Raw genomic sequence first — 22,710 nt, forward strand, 5'->3', positions numbered from 1 at the left:
GGAAAGCATCCAGGGCCCAGAATGAGCTACTACGCTGAGAATTGCTAGGCCAAAGGCTGACCGCCGACAAATGTGTTTTCACCGCTGGAGAGCGCCAGCTGCTGGACATCAAGTGCTCCACAGCAGAGCTGCAAGCGGACTGCATCTGCAGGCTGTTCAGTTGAATTGCATTCAAAGACAGCCACGAATGGACAGGAACTACGCAAGGCGAAAGGTGCGTGGGGAAAGCATCCAGGGCCTCGGGGGAGGCGCTTTCCCTGCGCTCTTGCTTAAAGGCTGGGTTCGGAGGCTGGTACAGCGTCTACGGCCATACTACCCTGAACACGCCCGATCTCGTCTGATCTCGGAAGCTAAGCAGGGTCAGGCCTGGTTAGTACTTGGATGGGAGACCGCCTGGGAATACCGGGTGCCGTAGGCTTTAGCCTCCTTTTGCCGCTCAGCGGCCCCGCTTTCAACTCTGCCCCTCCACTTGCCGCCCATTTCATGCCAGGCGCTGCTGCCCGCTCTTTCCATCTTTCCTTTCGTTTGCTTTCCTTCTGACCTGCCCCTTTCATACCTGCTTGCACGTGGAAAGCATCCAGGGCCCAGAATGAGCTACTACGCCGAGAATTGCTAGGCCAAAGGCTGACCGCCGACAAATGTGCTTTCACCGCTGGAGAGCGCCAGCTGCTGGACATCAAGTGCTCCACAGCAGAGCTGCAAGTGGAATGCATCTGCAGGCTGTTCAGTTGAATTGCATTCAAAGACAGCCACAAATGGACAGGAACTACGCAAAGCGAAACCTGCGTGGGGAAAGCATCCAGGGCCTTGGTACAAACACTTCCCTAGATCAAACACTGAAATCCTGAGCCAATGTTTTAGGGCAGCCCACCACGCTTTAGTTGAAATTGGGCATTCACCAGCTTCTAACAGAAGTATAGAGTTGGGGACACAGTTGGGTACCTGCAGCAGAGATCGTAGAAATTTTGCCTGAAAGCCATCTAGCTTTGGCAGGTCCCCATTATGCCAGACATTTGCAGTGCACAGGAGTTGGGAAACGGGTTTTGCGTTGAAAACCCTTAAGGCTGCTGGAACATATATGCCGCCCTTTGTGGAAAAGAATCTGAGTCCATACTAGCTTTGTGATCGCCGCCTTTTGAAGGGAGGTTTGCCAGTGGTGCTTCCAAGATCCTGTATGATGGAATGTGAGCCCTGGATAACTGAAGTATTTGATCTGTTCAAGGTTATGGCCATCCAGCACCCATTTAGACCGGGAGAAGCTTCTTTCGAAAACTACAGTTTTAGATTTTTCATAATTAATGGATAAACCATTTCCAGAACAGTAATCAGAAAATTTCCTCAGCAGGTAATTCAAACCCTGTCTGGAACGTTAGATGATGGTTGCGTCATCAGCATATAACAGCAAGGGGGTCCTTCTCATTCCAATTTTTGGAAGGTGTCCATCTGGGTCCATTAAGCTCTCTTCTAGGTCATTTAAACATAGACAAAACAATGTGGGGTCCAGAATGCATCCCTGTCTCATCTCCCTAGTCATCTCGATGCTGTTCGATAACTGTCCCTGTCGACCGCATTGGACCTGCAGTTTGGTTCCATTGTACAGGGCTTTTATAAGAAAGAGGAGTTGTTTGTCCTGCAAAATCAGATTTAATTTGGACCATAGCTGGGATCTGGGGATGGAGTCAAATGCTGATTTCAGATCCATGAAGGTCACGAAGAGTTTACCCTCTAGAGGCCTGGTATACTTCTCGGCTAGGAAGGACAGCATTAGACAGTGGTCTGATGTTGAATGGTTCTCACAAAAGGCTGCCTGGGCTTCAGATAGTATATTATGTTCATTTAGAAAAGTTGTCAGTTTGCTACTGAGGAATCGGGCATACAGCTTCCCAATTATTGAGAGCAGGCTAATTGGCCTATAATTGGAGGGTACATTTGGGTGGCCTCTCTTAAAGATTGGGACTACTATAGCATGTTTCTAGCTATATGGTACCTTACCCGAGTTATTTACTACCGTAAAAAGTGCTGCCAGAAGCGGAGCCCACCAGTGCTGGTTTAATGTAATCAACTCCGCTGGGATAAAGTCTTTCCCCGGAGCCTTTCCGCTCTTCAGATTCCCAATTAATGTATGGACCTCCTCCAGAGTAACCGGCCTCCAATGAGGGAGCAGTGACAATTCTGCCCTGTTATCATCCTGGAAGCTGGAAGGGAGGTTTGGATTTTCCATAAATATATTTCTGAAGTGGTTCTCCCAAACCTGAGCTGGAATAGCACAGCTGGGGGTTGAAGAACTATTTTTCATTGAGTCGGAGACCAGTGGCCAAAAGAGTTTAGTTTCATTGTTTAGTGAGGCATTCAGTAGCAGGAACCAGGAATTTTGTTCGGACTGCCTTTTTTTTGAGGCCAAAAGGGCTTTATACTCTTTTTTGATTTTGAGATAAGATGGAGGTAAGTAATTTAGTCCAGCGTTTCTATAGACCAAATAAGTGTTCCTTAAGGCTTCCTTATTTGTGCGGCACTCTTGGTCAAACCAACAGTGCCCTTTAGCAGTGCATGGCTTGCCGGCTGAGTTTATGTTGACAGAGACCACATCCTGCAAGGACTCAGTGAGATTTTCGTAAGCCGTCAGGGAGGAATCTATTGATAAATTGTTTATTATAATTGATCTTAACTTAATTGCAGTTTATGAATTCAATCTATTCTCAACTGCAATTGCTATCTCAGGTGTCCAATTTTTTTCTACGCAATGCTGGTTCATTTGCTTTATCTATTTCCTCATGTTCTATGTAAGAGTGCTGAATTGAGTTTTGGCCAGTAGTGGAGACGATTAGAGGTAGGTGGTCGCTTTCAGTCCTATTATATATGTTGAATTTTTTAATTGATACGATTTGATTTGAAAATCTACTTTGAAGCAGCTGTGCTTTGCTGGATTAAAGAGTGGATACAACTAGAGGATACCAATGTTTTAGACTTGGAGGGATTTGACAATGTGTTTGGATGGCATGCATATTTATGGTATGATAAAGTAAAGGCCCATAATGCATTTAAAAATCATGTAATTAGGAAATTGTTGTACAATGTTTGGATAAAATATAAAGATCTTTTAGAAAGGAAGACGCCCAGACGGCTTTAACCAATGGAGGCGAAGGCCCAGAAAAAGTTAAATATGGATATCAAACGGCTGAGATATTCAGATTTATTATTGGAGGATAAAGGATACAAATGAAAACCATTTGATCTAGTTAAAGATAAGTTAAATTGGCTACAATACCACCAGATTAGTGAATTATATAAATTAGATAAGAAAAATGGTTTTGCTTCTGAAAAATCTAAGTTGGAGACAGAGTTGTTGGATTCTAAAGTTAAAAATCTGTCTAAAATGTATAACTTATTGTTGGAGTGGCATGCAAAGGATGAACAAGTTAAATCAGTGATGATAGATTGGGCAGGAGATGTAGGACATAACATAATGTTTGAGGATTTGGAAATTTGGAAGAAAAGGGTCAAGTTCACTGCCTGTACAAGGAAAACAATGAAAATGATGTATAGATTGTATCTGAGTCCTGCTAAATTAGCAACGATTTAACATAACTGTGATAATCTATGTTGGAAATGTAAAGAAAAAGAAGGTACCTTCTATCATATGTGGTGGACCTGCCCCAAGGTGAAAGACTTCTGGGAAAAGATTTATAATGAATTGAAAAAATGTTGAAATATGCATTTATAAAAAACCAGAGGCCTTTTTTCTTGGAATAACAGGTTTGGAATTGCCGAAGAAAGATGTTAAATTATTTTTGTATGCCACAACTGCTGCTCGAATCTTATTAGCTAAGAAGTGGAAAACGCAAGAAGTACCAACAGTGGAAGAATGGCAGGTGAAGATGATGGATTTTCCAGAGCTAGCCGACCTGACTGGAAGAGTCCGTGACCAGAAGGAGGAAGAGTACCAGGAAGAATGGCCAAAATTTAATGATTATTTAGTTAAATATGTTAAGTTAAGCTAATTGGAAAAAGCTTGCAATTACCAGATAGGCTTAGGATTTAAATATGTAATGTGATGAATTAATATGTTTAATGCTGAATTGGAAAGAAAGAAAGAAAGAAAGAAAGAAAGAAAGAAAGAAAGAAAGAAAGAAAGAAAGAAAGATGTTAAGTTAATTTTATAAGAATACTGATTTGGAAAACCGTTAAGATGATATACATTGAAATTCAACCAGGGGGATATGAGGAAGTCACTTAACAATGTTAATAAGATTAGTTTTAATAAGGCTATGATTTATGTCTGTTTGTGTGTTTATAATTTTGTGAAAATCAATAAAAAAATTTGGGGGGGTGGGAATCAGACTTCAAAGTCTATTCAGTGTTTAAGCACATACAAATTCATAATCAAGTAGAATGAGCCTTGACCATCCCTGTAAATAAAGGGCAGAGAATTTTGTCTGCAAATGGTACGGCTGAAATGACTGAGAATGTCAAAGATCTTATGAATTCTGACTCTCTGGCCATTTTTACCCATACATAAGGGAGCAGATGATTGTTCCGTGAATGACACAATAATGATAGCCCACATTTTTTAATAGAGACCTGCACCCCAAATTCCTGTACATAAAGGAGGCAGTACTCCCAATTTCCTTTGCCTGGGCTGCAGGTGTGCAGGGAATATGATTAATTAGCACTGAGTTAACAGAAATTTAATTTGACCAACTTCTATTGCTGGCTTTGGTGAAAACGTGAATTGCTGGGTTTAATGCTAACCCTATTTTTAAAAACTACTTACCCTTCCCTTCCTTTACTCAAATGGTAATTAAGCCAAAAGATGCGACACTTTTAATGGTATAATAGATTTGCTGAAGCATGAACTCTGCACATGCACAGAGGCTATGTCAACTTAAAAGAGGTGGGGAGAGAGCTGACTGCAGGGAGAAATGTATGCAAATTTCTTTATGTAAAACTTGGAACTGTTCAGGAAAAACACCCTTATGTGCCCTTTGCTTCAGGGACTACTTAAGAAAAGAACAAAAGGGTTAAGTGCTGGACCATCAAAAGTTAAGAGGTTGCCAAGGTCCAAATCTAACATGCCCAATTTTTCCCACAGGTAAATATCAGAGCATTCCCACTTTGAGTTCCTCTCTTAAGTAGTGTTTTTAAAAAAATAAATTTTATAACAGGTTTTGTTTTGTGTGTATATGCCTATGCATTTTAGAAATAGCATTTCCTGACAGATTTTCACATGAAATTTTTTTCCCTTTCAACAGAATACGTGAACCTCACAACCCCACTAACAAAGTATTTGTCCCTTCTTTTTTCCCACAGCACCAAAAAATAAAAATACAGTGGTACCTCGGGTTACAGACGATTCAGGTTACAGACTCCACTAACCCAGAAATAGTACCTTGGGTTAAGAACTTTGCTTCAGGATGAGAACAGAAATCGTGTGGTGGCGGCGCAGCAGCAGTGGGAGACCCCATTAGCTAAAGTGGTACCTCTGGTTAAGAACAGTTTCAGGTTAAGAACAGACCTCCAGAATGAATTAAGTTCTTAACCAGAGGTACCACTGTAAAAAAATTAGGGGATATGCTTAAAGGCTGCATTGGGAGACTGGTGCAGTGTCTATGGCCATACTACCCTGAACACGCCCGATCTCATCTGATCTTGGCAGCTAAGCAGGGGCAAGCCTGATTTGTACTTGAATGGGAGACCGTCTGGGAATACTGGGTGCTATAGGCTTTTGCTTACTTCTGACAGTCGGCGGCCCCGCTTTGAACTCTTTCCCTCCACTTGCCATCCATTTCATACCAGTCGCTGCTGCCTGTTCTTTCAATCTTTTAATTTGCTTTCCTTCTGACCTGCACATAGCTATCAACCTTTCCTCTCTTTTTTGCGGGAAATTCCCTTATTCCAGTGCCATTTCCTGCTGCTATCCCAGATGGTTAGATATCTCGTAGACTGTCCCCAGGACAGGTGAGGCTGCTGATCCCTTATTTTCAAATCTGAAAGTTGACAGCTATGGACCTGCACCTTTCAAACCTTTGGCATGTTCGAAGAAGCACGTGAGATAGGTGCTAGATATTACCACAATTATTATAATAATGCAAATTGCAGGAGGCATTAGATTAATATTTTTTTACATTTAAGCTTCTGACTCAATTCTATGGTTCTAATTTTGTCTCAGGTGCCATAATTTCTTCTTTTCAATAGCTCTAGTTATTTGCAGGCTTTAACCACTAGAGGGTTCTGTTGACTGAGTTATATTAGAAAAGTGTCATCCATAAAAATGGTTTTAAGAATATAAGGAAAGCCTGTTGTATCAGACCAATGACCCATCTAGTCCAGCACCCTGATCTCAGAATGGCCAACCAGATACCTTTGGGCAACCACCAAGTAGGATTGATGCAGAAGAGCACTCTCCACTGCTGTGGTTTCCCGCATTTAGTACTCAGAAACATTCTTGCCTCCAACGGTGGCAGCAGATCATAGCCATTGCAACTAGGAGCCATTGATAACACTTTACTGCTTCAACCCAGTTTTCACAAATTATTGAAACTCAGAAAAAGTGAAGAAATCCATTCTGGGTCAGAACTGATAAAGAGCCTCTTATTGTGCAGCTCACTTTACAAATTAAGACCAAATAATGGCCATGCTTTCAAAACTTGTTAGTGTGGTTTTCTTTAGATTTCATTTATGGAGGGGAGCAAAACTACCTTATGCATTTTTAAAGTTGAATTTAGTAAAGACTGTTTTCTAGCAGACAGAATCAATAAATAGGGTCATTTTGTACTAAAAGCAGTATCTCTGAATCTTTCAGCCCAGGAAGTTATGTGATCCACATAGAACACCTTATTCCCTTTAGGTAGGCTGAAGATTAACAGAGCCCTGTCAGTTTACACCTTTTGCTTCCTATTACCCAAAGGCAAGGTTACAGTTGCTAGGGTAACCTCATAACAACTGTGTGCACCCATCTGCATAGGATTTACTTTCTCTAATTAAAAGTCCATGGAGTTGATCCATGTCCTGACATATTAGAGGTCACGTCCCTGTTCTGTTAGATAAGCATATACCATTCTTTGGTCTGGTTGTGATGGGAAGGTGGGCATCTCACTTCAATGTTATTGATTGGAAAGAAGAATAATCCAGTACTGGGGTGAGCTAGTGATTATCCCCTTCTGATTTGTTCATCCTCAGAGGGAGATGAATAAGATAACACCCGCTGTAATACTCTTTGTCTATATTTCTCCCATGGCTTATTTTTCATTAAGAGAATATGTAATGCTCAAATTAGATCTTAGCATTGCTGAATATTTCTCACTTTACATTTCTGCCCATTTATCACTTCCCCCATTTGTTTAAAAGATTATTCAGTTATTTTGCTTAAGGACTCAAGAGTGGCCTCCAAATAACCCCATGAGTAGAATGCAAATCTATTTGCATATACGGTAGTTGGTTTCAGATGCTATTGTCCTAATAGCAATGGGAAGCTATTTCTATGGGAGTTGTCTTACGGAATTCCACTGGTGCCCATCCTGATTCCTATGCTTATTTAACATCTCTATGAAGCTGTTGGAAGTTGTCATCAGAATGTGTGGAGTGAGGTGGCTAATGAAACCCACTCTATCTCTACCATCTGAATCAAGAGAAGCAGTTCAGGTGCTAGGACCGAGCTTGCCAGCAGTGATGGGCTGGATGTGGGTCTACAAATTTAAACTGAATTCAGTACAACAGAGGTGCCAGGTTCTTAGGTCTGGGAGGTGGAATTGCACACCTCTGAAAGGAACTGGTGTGTAGTTTGGAGATCTTGATCCATTAATTTTAACTTGAGGCCCAGGTGGCCTTGGTGACTTGGAATGCCAGTTTCCACCTACAGTTTGTATACCAGCTATGACCTATTCTGGACAAGAATGACTTGACCCCTGTACTCTTATACTCTAATAACCTTCAGTTTAGGCAACTGCAGTGCACTGTACTTTTGTATTCCCTTGAAGATGGTCCTGAGGCTCAAACTAGTGCAGAATGCAGCAGCCTGTGTGCTGCCAGAGGCATGGTCAGGAAGAGCAACTGCATTGACTGCCTATTCACACCCAATGAAACGCACTGCATGAAAACTCCATGTATTTAGTGGCCAATTGGTTGGTATGATAGAGTACTTAAGATTTTGGGTAAACATACATAACAACCCCACACCCCAAAAAAAGAATCCAGGGAACTATAGTTTAAGGGTGCTGGAAACTGAAGGGTGGGTAAACAACAGTTCCCAGGATTCTTTGGGGGGGGCATGGGGACTGTGCATCTTGTTGAAGCAGAAATACTACTATATTATTATTATTATTATTATTATTATTATTATTATTAATATGCATTGACATTAATGGTCAAAGGAGGGACAAATATTATAGTGCATATCAGTATAGGTTCAGGGGAGCAGAATGTAGCAATGTAATTTCTGTATTTTTCTTCACTACATTTATAAAAGCATGGAGTAAGAAACATTTGTGCAATCGTTTCCTCCATGTGCCACACCCCTACAGCAGATGCAAGGGAGTCCTGCTGCTTGCTAATGTTGGCTTCTCTAATGAGATTGATGCAAGTGCTGCAGGGCTGCATGCAGACGAAATGCGTATTCTTTAGGCATGCAGCTGAGGGGGAAAGTGCTGCTTCAGCCATGCTCAGCACAGTTTTCTCATCAGGAGGATGAGTTGCTTGATCATGTAATGCAGTTTAACAGGTTGGCAAGTGCTGTGGTCCCAACTTACCTGTGGTTCTCCCAGAGCCCTGGAGGCTGAAGATACATTTATTTATCTTTTAAATTTGTTTATTCATAATTGTACAGGTGGGTAATGCAATTATTTGGCAGCAAGTCATTATAGTCCTGAAGCAGCAGCAGAGGGCTAGGTTGGGCAAGGTGGTGGTGTGCCTAGTCCTGCTCTGGTGCCAGACAACGAATCCTCAGAGGAGGAACAGGACACCCCACATCTGAAGGACCAGGCAGGGCACCCTGAGTCCAGTGCTGAAGATCCCCTTGATAGGACTTCTGGGTTGATACCTGAGGAAGAACCTCTGGGCGTGTCAGAGGAGGTTCTTGAGAGTGCTGGTGCCAGCAGAAGAACAATGGCACAGTGTGTGTCTACAGGCCTAAAGTCAGAAGCCTACTCATGAGGAAGGTGTCTTTTCACGAGTAAGCAATCTCTGATATTTCTTCACTGCTAGCAGCTGTGGTTATATGTCCCTGAGGTATGCTTAGCCTGTACTAGAAACTGGGCTTTTAGTGTTGCTACACCAGTTCTCTGGAATTAATCCCTGCACTTTGATGTACAGGGGCCTTGTGCTTCACTTTGTGTAAGGGGGAAAGTGCAAGCCATTTCCCATCATGCCTCCATAAAATAAAAAGGGGATCCTTTGGTAGGTGTAATTGATGAGAGGGTGCAACATTTTTCAAAAGTCACACAGGGAGCTGCCCAGGAATACCGGTACATTGTAGGGTAAATACAGTGGTACCTCGGGTTACATACGCTTCAGGTTACAGACTCCGCTAACCCAGAAATAGTATCTCGGGTCACGAACTTTGCTTCAGGATGAGAACAGAAATTGTGTTCCGGCGGCACAGCAGCAGCAGGAGGCCCCATTAGCTAAAGTGGTGCTTCAGGTTAAGAACAGTTTCAGGTTAAGAACAGACCTCTGGAACGAATTAAGTACTTATCTCAAGGTACCACTATACAGGACTTTCATCAGAATAAATTGTCAGTTGAATTGGAATGGGAGTTGACTTCTGCAGTTTATTCTTTTTCCTGCTATAAAAAGGTAAAGGTACCCCTGCCCGTACGGGCCAGTCGTGTCCGACTCTAGGGTTGTGCGCCCATCTCACTTAAGAGGCCGGGGGCCAGCGCTGTCCGGAGACACTTCCGGGTCACGTGGCCAGCGTGACGAAGCTGCTCTGGTGAGCCGGCACCAGCGCAGCACATGGAAACGCCGTTTACCTTCCCGCTATAAAGCGGTACCTATTTATCTACTTGCACTTAGGGGTGCTTTCGAACTGCTAGGTGGGCAGGAGCTGGGACCGAAAGACGGGAGCTCACCCCGCCACGGGGATTCGACCATGCGATCAGCAAGTCCTAGGCACTGAGGTTTTACCCACAGCGCCACCCGCGTCCCTTTCCTGCTATAGCTCTAAGTAAATTCTAGTTATATCAGTGAATTTTACAACATAAATATTGTGAAACATATTATACTGTACCCATCAAGAAAGATATTTATATTTTCCAGTAATTATATAGTTATAAAACACCACCATTATGTAGTTACAGTAATAGCTGCTTAAATTGTTCAGAAATTGCTCCCTATTCTCTAACAATGACAGGCTCTGAACAAAAATGTATAAGTTGTTATTGCAAGTGTGTTATCCTGAAATAGCAGCCTTTTCTTTCATCAAGCGAGAAATTGCAAAGGTTCCAGCCACACCTTTCTGAATAGTTCACCTTTGTGCAATTCAAATCAAAAAGATTTTGGTGTTAATTATTTATTTCCCGCCCCTTAAGTGCATGCGATGGCATTGAGTACATTTATAGGTATCCAAATAATAAATGTTCCAGATACTAAATAATAGTAGTTTCCTTCTTCATTCCTGACCAGGATTTACTAAGGATAGATCCTTCAATGGCATTTTCTGAGTTCTTTGTTCTCCTTTGGTATAGAGTACCAGGTGGCAGTCACCAGGGCCATTATAAGCCAAATCTGAATCCTATGGGGAAAACCAAGACAAAGCTGGAATGTAAACATATAGTTAAAGGATGCAATCCTAAACACAGTTACTAGGGAATAAATCCCATTGGGAATTACCTCTGACTAAATATGCTTAAAAATATGCTGGACAAGTCTTTTCAGAGTCAGAACTAGGACTTTCTCCTGGCAGATAACAGCTGACACCATACCAAGGAGTCAGGATAGGCAAACAGGAAGAAGGCTGAGATCTCAGAACAGGCAAATGGACAAGATAAGAATAAGGAATTTAGAGCTTGCTCAGAGAGGAAAAAACAACAGTTAATATGATTCACAAAGGAACTGTCCAGCCTGCAAGTGGTTCGTTCCTACTTCCTTTTGGAGGGACTGGTGGAAGCCTGAAGGAAACTAAAACAGAACTCAGTTTGGGTCATTTGGACTAACTTTGCTTCAGGTCAAGTAGGGCAGTCCTGCTGAGCAGTAAATTACCGGTATATCCAGTTAGGAAAATCTCTTAGTTTAAGAAAATTGAAGAGTGCAAGAATAATACCTTAAGAAACAACAACAGTTGAAACATGTCTTTGAAGCAGTTTTTAGATTTTGATACCATGGACTTAAACTCTCAGGCTGACACTAAGTAAATTAAAGATGAAACATCATGATGGGTGTGGAGAAAGGGGAGGTGCAGCTAATGTTCAGTGATACATATCCCAAAGTCACTGTGGATAAGGTTGCAGCCTCAGTAATTCCAGTGTAATTCCAGTTTTATTTCCTATTTTTCCAGCCTGTTGCAGCTGCACATTGCTGTTTTTAATGTTTAATAATATTTATTTTGCATATTATTCAACATGCAACATTATATTGATTAATATTTAATAATATTTATTTAATATTAAATAATATTTATTTTGCATATTACTGTGTCTTTTAAGATATGCACTGCCTCATGACTTTCGTAAAAAGGTGGTATTAAAGGTAAAGGGACCCCTGACCATTAAGTCCAGTTGTGACCGACTCTGGGGTTGCGGCGCTCATCTCACTCTATAGGCCGAGGGAGCCGGTGTTTGTCCGCAGACAGCTTCCGGGTCATGTGGCCAGCATGACTAAGCCACTTCTGGCTAACCAGAGCAGCGCATGGAAACACCGTTTACCTTCCCGCTGGAGCGGTATCTATTTATCTACTTGCACTTTGATGTGCTTTCGAACTGCTAGGTTGGCAGGAGCTGGGACCAAGGAACGGGAGCTCACCCCATCACGGGGATTCGAACCGCCGACCTTCTGATCAGCAAGTCCTAGGCTCTGTGGTTTAACCCACAGCGCCACCCGCGTCCCATCAAGGTGGTATTAAAATGTAATAAATAAAGCCCTTCCAGTTACTGAGAGGGGAAAATAGAAATGCTTCTGTTGCATTACATGACCAATGGGTTAGTAGTAAGACTGTGAATAAATCAAAAGAGTGAAATCTTTCCATGTGTACTCTATCAAACCATGTTTATCACATCAACCTCAAAGTATCCCTGAGTGATACTGTGGTTCACACAGGCATACGTATTCACATGATTTCTTTACACTTGATTACAGGCAGCTGAGAGTCAAATAGAACATGGTGGTTGCCATGGGTTTCTTTTAATGTGCCTGCCCTCTTCTCATATAAATGAGGAAGTTGTGGTATGCCTTACTTTAACAATAACAGGAGTGTGTAGAATAGTGTGCTGGACTTATATCCATTTCCATGCATTACCTCCCACCAATCTGTTGTTTTAGACACTTTCCACAGTTCCCAATACTGGAGCCAAGAAGTGAGAAAAGTGCCTGGAGTATTGAAGGTGAGGTACGGGTTGGGGTGAGGATTCGTGCATAATTGACTTGGTCATGTACACAGAATAGAAGATGGTAGGATCCCCCAAGATGTGTTCAGCAGGTACTGGCTTCAGGATAAGACCTGTTGGCAGACCAACTCTGTGTTACAAATATGTCTGCAAGCATGACATGAAGGCTGGCAACATTAACCCCGCCATATGGGAATCCCTGGCAGACAATCACAGTTCCTGGAGACAGACAGACAGCTTGTGTATCCTCAGCAGGGACCATAGGAGGCAAGACTGCCAGGAGAAACACAGAGAAGAAATGCCATGGTGCACCTGCAGTAGGAAAATCGGACCCCTTTATCTGCCCCACCTGCAATAAAATATGTCTCTGCTGTATTGGTCTATACTGCCACAGCAGGTGCTGTAAGTCTCCAACAGTTTGAGTTTATCCCCAAAGGCACACTCTTCCATTCTCCAGAGACAGATGAATGCCAACAAATATACCTTCTGCTTTTAAAAGGGTATGGGGGGGTGTTAATGATAACCCATCATGTCTGGTTTGGCCCCAAGTGTGTAAACTGTTTCCACTGAAAAACATCGTTTGAGGTGATGTAAAAGATCTCTTCACAGTGGGTCTCTAATGACCCAGGCCAGCCTTTCTGTCCATCTAACCCAGTATTCTCTATTATAACTGGGCACATCCAGGGTGCACCCCAGAATTGTTTGTGTGCTATACTCAGTATAGAATCTGTGGGCTTGCTTGGGAAATATAGTTTCTTGAAACTTTTCATGACATTTCTAGGCCTCATGGTTATGGACAAACGTCTGAAAGTGTGTTGAAGGCACTGAAACAAGTCATTATCCCAGTGTGCCACAGCAGATACCACCTCCTTCTCTGTCTTCCACTACTCCAATCCTTGTGAAAACATTCTGTTAAAATCCTGTTCTTCTAGTAATGGTAAACAATGTATCCCATAGCAGGATTTGTGTTTCTTTGGTGCAAGAGATGGAGTTACTTTGTCCAAAATGAGATATAGATATAGATCAGGGGTAGGCAACCTAAGGCCCAGGGGCCGGATGCGGCCCAATCGCCTTCTCAATCCAGCCCACAGACGGTCCGGGAATCAGCGTGTTTTTACATGAGTAGAATGTGTCCTTTTATTTAAAATGCATCTCTGGGTTATTTGAGGGGCATAGGAATTCGTTCATGCCCCCCCCCAATATAGTCCGGCCCATGGTCTGAGGGATGGTGGACCAGCCCACAGCTGAAAAAGGTTGCTGACCCCTGATATAGATGATTATAGACTATACCTAGTGTCTTTTCTCTAATAAAATTGCGCCTCTCTCCTCTCCGTTCATTACCTCTGACAGGCAGACTTTATAATCCAGAGAACAAGGCAAAGACAAAGCTTGCAGAACTGGCTGTTTTCTCTCCTCAGTGCTGTCAGAGCAGTGCAGACAGCCTGGCCCTTTAATTAGGCCAGGCTTGGAGCTGCTCCGTTTCCTTGCATCTGGCTGGCACTGAGGAAGTAGAGATGTAGCCACTACGGCATTGAGGCAGCTAGTACTAGAGAGAGTCTGCAGCAGAGAGGGAGTGTGTATGTGTGAGTGAGCAATCGCACAGGGAATCTGACAGTTTCCCTCTTGAAAGGGAGAAGACAGAGGCTGAGAGGCTGGAGAAACTAGGCTTCTGGTAACTCTGGATGCCAGGATCCCATCCAGAAATGTGCTGATTTTTCATCCATATTAATTCATCCCAAACCAAGCTGGTTAAAACAGCAGACAGTGTCTCATTCTCCAGGTAAGCCCTTAATGCTCAGTTGTGTGTTGGGTAACTTTGTAGGGCAAGAAAAGAGTGGGAGATTGGGTGAGGCCGAGTAGCATTGGAGGCAGTGACTGTATGGGACCCTGGCTCTTTTTTGGGGGGGGGCAGGCACCCCTTGAGTGTAAGATGCGCCCAGCCAATCCCTGAGCAAGGAATAACTTTAGCTTGCTACTGTTTCCCATATTTTCTCTTAAAAGAACAAATGGGCAGAATCTTTTGCTTTGTTACAAAGCGGATCTTGCTAATTTGTCTTGATGACCGAGAAACCCATATTGCAGTTATGTGACCCACATTTTGTGAATGGGAAAGGGAGCAAACAGAACATGGCACACCAAACCTTTCAGCTGTCTTGACAGCTGCTCTTGCTCCTGCTCCTGCTGCATCACTAACAGACCTGCACTTATGTATTGAACATGTATCATATTAATTATTTACTGTAACTCATCATGGTATATTAGCAAATGTTCCCAACCCTCTGTTGTTAAAAGTATTCACCTGGTTTAGTTTTATTTCTGCTCCACCGTTTTTGAAAAGAAATAGGGGTAAGGAGTGCTGGAGGTCTCACACCCCCCACAAGCTATTGGATCGGAGGTTTCACTTGACTATAGGGGTTTTCCCAGTTTTGGGGACAACTGATATATTAGGCTGAATTTTTCATGTGATCAAATATGTTGTAGTCTTAGTAGAGGGAACTCCCAGGTGAGCGTCTATCAAATTGCTCCAAGAAGGTGAGTGAAAGGAGTCTCTCCTTTATTTCATTCTCAAGTTGAACTTTTGTCTATTTTATTTAATATATTTCTTTTCAAGACAAAGAAGCCCGCTCTAGATGGTTTGCCATAAAAACAAAACAGTAAAAGTATAAAATACAATTGACCAAAACAGTAGCATACAGTAAAAACATTCCAATCAATGAAAAATTTGTCACAGAACAACAGTTTACAAGATATAAAACAGCATTCTCATAGCATCACAGCCCAGAGTGAGTTTGGGCATTTCATTAGGTTTGTGGGTTCTAGATCAAAATTTAAATTTATTGTCTGCATGGCAAGACTAAGACTACTGTAGGCAGTGAACCCCAGCAGAAGGCTCCATCTTAATACCTATTATAATTATTTATGTCATTGGCACCAGTAATCTGTTTTCCCATTTTAGACCTCTTGTCCTGGACCGGAGAGAGGATCTCAAGAGTGTGTGTAATAATTCAGTTGGCATAACCTCAGAAGTTGTGGGAAGGGGTGTGACCTGAGAGGGGGGTAGCTTAGTGTAATAAGGGCAGTCTCCAGACAGCTAGTGAAGTGTCTCAGATAATCCTATTTAGAATACTGTCCTTATATTCCATTCCTGAAAATAAAACTCCATTCAGTTTGCTCTGTTGGCTCATTATTTCTGACTCTGCTCCAGCTTTCAGCCACCAGGAAGTTGGGTGAGAATGTTTGTCACATCTCTGTGAGCTTTTCACAACTTCTCCAGGGTTGCCTGCAGGTACTAACCTCTGCTGTCCATGCTTCTGCTTTTGTCTTGTCTTGGGTAGGTGGTGGTTTATGAAAGTTTAAACATTTGCAGCAAAGAGAATGGTCTGAACATGTCATGGTCCCTTCCAACTCCATGATTCTGTGTGTTAGGCTTCTGCTTCTGAAGCTCAGCAGAACTAGATCTGGTTAGCAGTAGATGGGAAACTGCCTGGTATCCTATGCATGCTGTGATCAACTCCTTGGAGCAGGGATGGAGAACCTGTGGCATTTGCTGGACTACAATTCCCATCATCAATCAATCATTTTATTTGTAGGTCTCCTTTCCAAAGTTAAAAGCTCAAGGCGGCTTACAGCATGAAAATTAATTACAACCATAACAAAGGCAGTCATAAACAATAAGTAAAACATCAAAAAAGTATACAACCAAACTGAACAATTTCCACATAAATCATAAGATGATCTAAAATAAAGATAGAACAAACTAATATCAATAACAGCAACAACCCCTCCTCAACAAAACCCCCTAAACAATACCCCAGCCCAAAAGTCATCTTTGATCATTGGCCATGTTAGCTGGGGCTGATGAGAGTTGACTTCTATAGGGCCACAGGTTCCCCACCACTTTCTTTGAGGAAGGATGCAATGCATATTACTATTATTTGTTCACAAATACAGCCAGGTTTCTTACCCAAGATATGTGTCAGTGCACTATAAAATGATTCAGAAATGTATGAAAACAAATAGAACAAGCAGTAGATGAGATGAAAGAGCCAGTGTCACTCTAGGATAAGGCTCCAATAAACAGTCATGATGTCTGTGTACAGTATGGCAGGCTGTGGGGCCCCTACAACAAAGTCCTGTTCTGGGCACTGCTAGATCTTTTCGAGTGAAGGTACCTGGTGTAAAGCCTCTATAGGAGATCTCAAAGATGAGGGGGACCTATTGTTTAAATAACGGATTTACTGTCAAAAACCCTTGCTATGGATCTATTTTAGCTACTGCATACAGACAAAAAAGAGTCATTAAAAAGACCAATGATTTTAAAGACAACTGTACAGGTGCTTATGTTCCCAACACAGGGCTTATCCACACTTACCTTTTGCCATCTGGATCTTTCCCTACAAAAAACTGCTCTTTAATGCTGAATCAGTGTAAACAGTAATTTGGCTTTTCCACATATTACCATTTGCTCCAATTGAACTTCAGAGAGCAGGTTTTCACAGGGATAGCTCCAGAGAGAAAAAAGGGGGGGAGGGGAGGCACTCTGACATGGAGCTTTAAAGTGCAGACAGAGCCTAAAAAGAGCAGAGGAAGCTAAGTGCAGAAAAGCCCTTAGTTTAGTTGCAGCAATTCTTCTATATTGCTACAGCCATGCTATTCCATTGTGGCAAACTCTGAGAGAGCCCCCTTCCTAGTTCTGCAGTCTTCTTCTGGGAAGGGCTGTAGATCTATGGTGGACTATCTGCTTTGCATACAAAAGATCCTGGATTCAATTCCAAGGATCTCCAAGCAGTGTTGGGAATTGTGCCCTGCCTGAAATGCTTGAGAGACACTGTACAGTGGTACCTCGGGTTAAGTACTTAATTTGTTCTGGAGGTCCGTTCTTAACCTGAAACTGTTCTTAACCTGAAGCACCACTTTAGCTAATGGGGCCTCCCGCTGCCGCCGTGCTGCCGGAGCACGATTTCTGTTCTCATCCTGAAGCAAAGTTCTTAGCCCAAGGTACTATTTCTGGGTTAACGGAGTCTGTAACCTGAAGCGTCTGTAACCCGAGGTACCACTGTATAATCAATAAACACACGAGACGTAACCGGCTGTGTTCTTAGATAAATAAGGTATACTATTCATGTATCAAATCATAAATTTCAATGGAAGTAACTCATAAAGTTCAACAAACGAACAAAGTAGAAGACCCAGTGGATCAGATCATTCTCTAATCAGTTCATGCATAAGGTCCATCTGTGTAATAGTGTCTATTCCACCTGTCTGTTCATAAGGTCCAAACAATCCACATGAAAGGTTGTTGCTGTTCCACAGAATCCTTTCACAGAGTCTAAGACAAGGATTTCCAGAATATTGGCCTTGTTTCGCCGCCATCAGTAGTTAAAGTTCATATGTGATATTACAGGACAGTGGCTCTTATGGCATAGTAGTAGCTGCTACTACTATGAAAGGATTCTGTGGAACTGCAACAACCTTTCATGTGGATTGTTTGGACCTTATGAACAGAATTCTGCTTTGTTCATTTGTGGAACTTTATATTGAAATTTATGATTTGATACATGAATAGTAAGGGACGCGGGTGGCGCTGTGGGTATAACCTCAGCGCCTAGGACTTGCCGATCGTATGGTCGGCGATTCGAATCCCCGCGGCGGGGTGAGCTCCCGTCATTCGGTCCCAGCTCCTGCCCACCTAGCAGTTCGAAAGCACCCCTAAGTGCAAGTAGATAAATAGGTACCGCTTTATAGCGGGAAGGTAAACGGCGTTTCCGTGTGCTGCGCTGGTGCAGGCTCGCCAGAGCAGCTTCGTCACGCTGGCCACGTGACCCGGAAGTGTCTCCGGACAGCGCTGGCCCCCGGCCTCTTAAGCGAGATGGGCGCGCAACCCCAGAGTCGGTCACGACTGGCCCGTACGGGCAGGGGTACCTTTACCTTTACCTTACATGAATAGTATACCTTATTTATCTAAGAACACAGCCGGTTACGTCTTGTGTGTTTATTGAGTATGCTTTACGTGACCATAGGTTAGTTTGTTGTTGTTTTGAGAGACACTGTACACACAATTGGAGAAGGTGTCAGTTTTTAAGAATGGGACACTTATTTTCTACCCTGTTCACATGTACACACACACATGAACACACACAGCCACCACCCCTGGATACAGTGGGAAGAGGATCTTTTGCTAGGGAGAAAGTAGCAGAAATCCAGGGTTGCTTGTTCTTATAATATTACCGTAATAAGATTGTAGGCTGCTGCATTCCCAGAAACTAAGAAAGGATCGGGGGGGGGGGGGGGGATCACAGAGTGCTAACCCAGGGATCTGTGTTTATTCATTACAGACTGCCTCGCAGCTACCTGCATAAAACATAAAGACCAGATGGGTCTTGTTTACTTTGGTAAGATAAATATAAAGGTTACTGATGATTTAAAAGAAGAAAAAAAACAGGCAGTGATAAGTCATTGGTAAACATGAAGCTGCGGCCAATCAGTGTCATGGCAGACAGAAATAACACATGCATTGCGCATGAAACCATAGGGTCTTGAGTAGGCAAGGAGAGGCTTTGAGTCACGATCCATATTCCATGGCTTCCTGTGGATTCATATGGTTTGATGTAGCTGATGGTGAGTATGGGTAGGCTCAGCCAAAACCTAGTCGTCAGTGGCAGTTCTCGGGGTTTGGGGGAAAACGCACCCTATCGTCAATCTCCTGTCTTATTACTGTTTTGATTGTTGCTGTTCTGGAGAGTACAGCAGCTAACCACTCTAACCATAACAGCAGCTTTAAGAAACCAGCAACTCCCTTCCACCCCCATCTGTTTCAACAGGCCACTGCTTACGTTGCAAAGAGAAATGCAAGCACTGAATTGACACATGTTCAGGGTTGATTAGCTGCTTTGCATAGCACCTCTGTTTGTTTTTCCATGCCATCTTTTTCATGAGCAGCAGCTGGCCAGAACCTCTCCAGTGTAGCCAGTGCTGCATCTACAAGGTCACCTGGAAACAAAGGTTTATTTTCAGAATACGGATCATCTTCCAGTTTGCTTGAGCCCTCAGTGGGGCCCAGACTTTCCAACGGACCAATGAGAGAGGGCAGCATCTGTTTGCCCCATCCCATAAGCCACCCACGGAGGTTACCTGGGTGACCAATTCACACATGTGGAAGGGGAAAGAGTAGAGAGTAGCTGAGATGTTAAAAGATACTTGCAATATTTGCCAGGGCATTAATTATTAACAACAATAAATTTGAGAGATGGGAGGTCATGAAGTAGGGGAAAGTGGAAAACTCCAAGCAATGGGCAGCTTTTAAAGGCTGTGTACACACCATACATTTAAAGCACATGAGTCCTCCGAAAGACTCCTGGGAAGAGTAGTTTCTTAAGATTGCCAGGAATTGCATGTCCGTGTGTGGTGAATTTCAGTTCCAAGGATACTTTGGTGGAGGTCATGTACTTTAAATGTGTGGTGTTTACACAGCTTATATCATGCACGACTGCCTAGTTCTGATCATAGGTGTATAATCTTTGCCCATGTTTTCCTTGCAACTGATTTTGAGAATTATTATTATTATTATTATTATTATTATTATTATTATTTATTTGTACCCCGCCCATCTGGCTGGGTTTACCCAGCCACTCTGGGCGGCTTCCACAGAGACCAAAATACACTAAAATGTCACACATTAAAAACTTCCCTGAACAGGGCTGCCTTCAGCTGCCTTCTAAATGTCAGGTAGTTGTTTATCGCTTTGACATCTGCTGGAAGGGCGTTCCACAGGGCGGGCGCCACTACCGAGAAGGCCCTCTGCCTGGTTCCCTGTAGCTTTGCTTCTCGCAATGAGGGAACCGCCAGAAGGCCCTCGGCGCTGGACCTTATCGTCCAGGCAGAACGATGAGGGTGGAGATTTATGCAATGACTTACAGGCTAATACGCCACCCATCTTATGAGTCTTTTTTCCTTTTGTAAAATTGCATTAAGGGGAAGTTTTTTCTTTGTATAAATTCTTTTATTTGGGGGGGAGGATGTGCTTCAAATGTGCTTTGAAGGTGTCGTGTGTAAATTTCATCCACAAGAGTTCACACGTTGTTCCAAATGCAGTTGTACCATTGATTTGTGTAACAGCACAATGTTATTCACAGGTTTTTTCAGTTTCTTTCCTAATGATCCCTAGCAAGGGATTTGCCTTTTTCTCAGCTGCTGCACACTAGGGGCTCATCCACACTTACCTTTTGCGCCACACTTTCAAGGTGAATGTCAGCACTTGCAAGCTTCACGTTGGAGCGATCTCCACCCCACACTACTTCCCCCCAGGAAAACCCACTCTTTAATGCTGCATCGGAATAAACTGCATTTTGGGTTTTCCGCAGAATCCCATTTGCTCCAATTCAGCAGTAAAGAGTAGACTTGAGCAGGAAAGTGCTGAGGCTCTCTCTCTCAATCTCTCTCTCTCTATATATATATATCAGACACCCAGCTTTAAAGCATGGACCTATGCCTAGAAACATGGCACAAAGGAAGTCTGAATGAGCCCTAGGGAACATTATCATCGGACTATCCACTATGACCCCAAGGTCTCATTCCTAGTCAGTCACCACCAGTTCAAACCCCATGAGTGAAAATAAGGGTTTTTTTGCCCCTATATGCATCAGTTTACACCTGTTTACATTGAGTCTGACCAAACTACGGAAGGCAGTGGAAGACAGGAGTGCCTGGCATGCTCTGGTCCATGGGGTCACGAAGAGTTGGACACAACTAAACGACTAAACAACAACAACATTGAATTGCATTTGCCATTTTCCTGCCCACTCTCAGTTTGGAGAGGCCCTTTTGAAGCTCTTCACAATCACCTTTTATTTTAAGGACCATGAGCAATTTAAATTAACAAACTTGGCCACCTGACTGCTCACTCCTAACTCTAGAGCATTTATGAACAAGTGAAAAAACACAGGTCTCAACACCAATCCTTGGGGGACTCCACCTTCTACATCTCTCCATAGAATTGTCCATTCATTTATACTCTCTGCTTCCTTCTACTTAACCAATTCTTGATCCACAAGAGAACCTCAGTGTCAGAGGACAGTGGTATTTCCCTGGGTTCTGATGAATGGGTAGGATCCTGGAGAACTTCATCTCTGGAGGCTTTTGGCGCAGAGCCAGTGCAGGGCCTTCTCTATTGGCATGTCCTTGTCTTTTATCTTCATAGCTGCAGTCGGTGGGGCTTATTAGTTTCACCTGAAGATCATGCCAGGCTTGTACTGCTGGCCAGCCTGGACAGCCCTCCCTCTAAAAAGCTCTTGTGTGAAAGCCTGTGCCAATGGGTATTCCTTGGGAGTCACTGCCCACCTTACTTACATCAACTTGGAGGAAGAGCCTATAGAGGGTAAGAGCTTTTTGCAGCTACAATGGTAGCTTATGACTGCACAGGTGAGAGATGCTGTTCTAGATCTATCAGGAATGTAGGTGACTCTTTCTGCTGCTTCGGATGCATGATTCGCCATTGGTTGAGATGTTACATATGGTATAGGTATAAGTCCTATAAATATCTGAAGAGCAGAGAGGACAATTTTCTTCTCTGTTGGAGCACTAGGTAGATTGGAGAGCTTCCACCTTGCCCAGTGCTGTGATGGGAAGAAAATACCACCCCTCCTCTGCTGATCTGCACAGTTCATCTGAAGAGGGATGGGGGGCTGTGCATGTGTGTGTGTGTGTGTGTGTGAGAGAGAGAGAGAGAGAGAGAGAGAGAGAGATTTGTTTGGGTGCAAGGGGTGACTGATTACCAATGGACAATCTGGCTTTCTATGCACAGGAGTCTTCATTTATCCCCTGGAGGAGTCAGAGGTGGTCTCAAGCTTTGAAGCTATAACAGGAAACAGAACCTCCACGTTCCAGATCCAGAACCGGCCCAGTGTGGAGGACTGCTGCATTGACTGTAATGCAAGCTGGAACCAGCCACTCTGCTGCACCAATGGTTGGTTGTGGTAACATCTCCTTGCAGTGCTCTGCCTCTGGCACTGCTGAAATGAATAGCAAGGTGGGACTTGAAGCAAAGACATCAACTCAAGGCAGTTCCACATTTTGGGGGTTATGGAAGAGTTAGACAAAGGTGATTTGTCTTCTGCTTTCATGCAATAAATAGTTCAGCTTTCCATCCCAAGAGCACTATCCCTAGGCTGGAACTCAAGGCAGG

The 22,710-nt window shown here is 43.2% G+C and overlaps 1 protein-coding gene, 1 non-coding gene and 1 pseudogene across 3 annotated transcripts in view; all 3 read left to right on the top strand.

Moving 5' to 3' along the window:
* Nucleotides 1-299: 299 nt before the first annotated feature.
* LOC144328173 (5S ribosomal RNA) lies at nucleotides 300-418 on the top strand. The gene has a single exon (XR_013393409.1). It is a non-coding gene; the product is annotated as a 5S ribosomal RNA (ribosomal RNA).
* A 5,184-nt stretch (nucleotides 419-5,602) lies between these two features.
* On the top strand, nucleotides 5,603-5,721 carry LOC114598241 (5S ribosomal RNA; annotated as a pseudogene).
* A 7,341-nt stretch (nucleotides 5,722-13,062) lies between these two features.
* Nucleotides 13,063-22,710, top strand: part of VWA5B2 (von Willebrand factor A domain containing 5B2) — a 38,218-nt gene continuing 28,570 nt past the window's right edge. For both annotated transcript variants that reach the window (XM_028731718.2, XM_028731719.2), the window contains exons 1-3: nucleotides 13,063-14,310; nucleotides 21,727-21,903; nucleotides 22,330-22,491. In XM_028731718.2, coding sequence (XP_028587551.2) covers nucleotides 21,765-21,903; nucleotides 22,330-22,491 — 301 coding nt within the window. In that variant the 5' untranslated portion in view covers nucleotides 13,063-14,310; nucleotides 21,727-21,764. The remainder of the gene's footprint in view (nucleotides 14,311-21,726; nucleotides 21,904-22,329; nucleotides 22,492-22,710) is intronic.

This window comes from Podarcis muralis, chromosome 6, assembly GCF_964188315.1.
Source record: "Podarcis muralis chromosome 6, rPodMur119.hap1.1, whole genome shotgun sequence".
In the NCBI taxonomy this organism is placed as follows: domain Eukaryota; kingdom Metazoa; phylum Chordata; class Lepidosauria; order Squamata; family Lacertidae; genus Podarcis; species Podarcis muralis.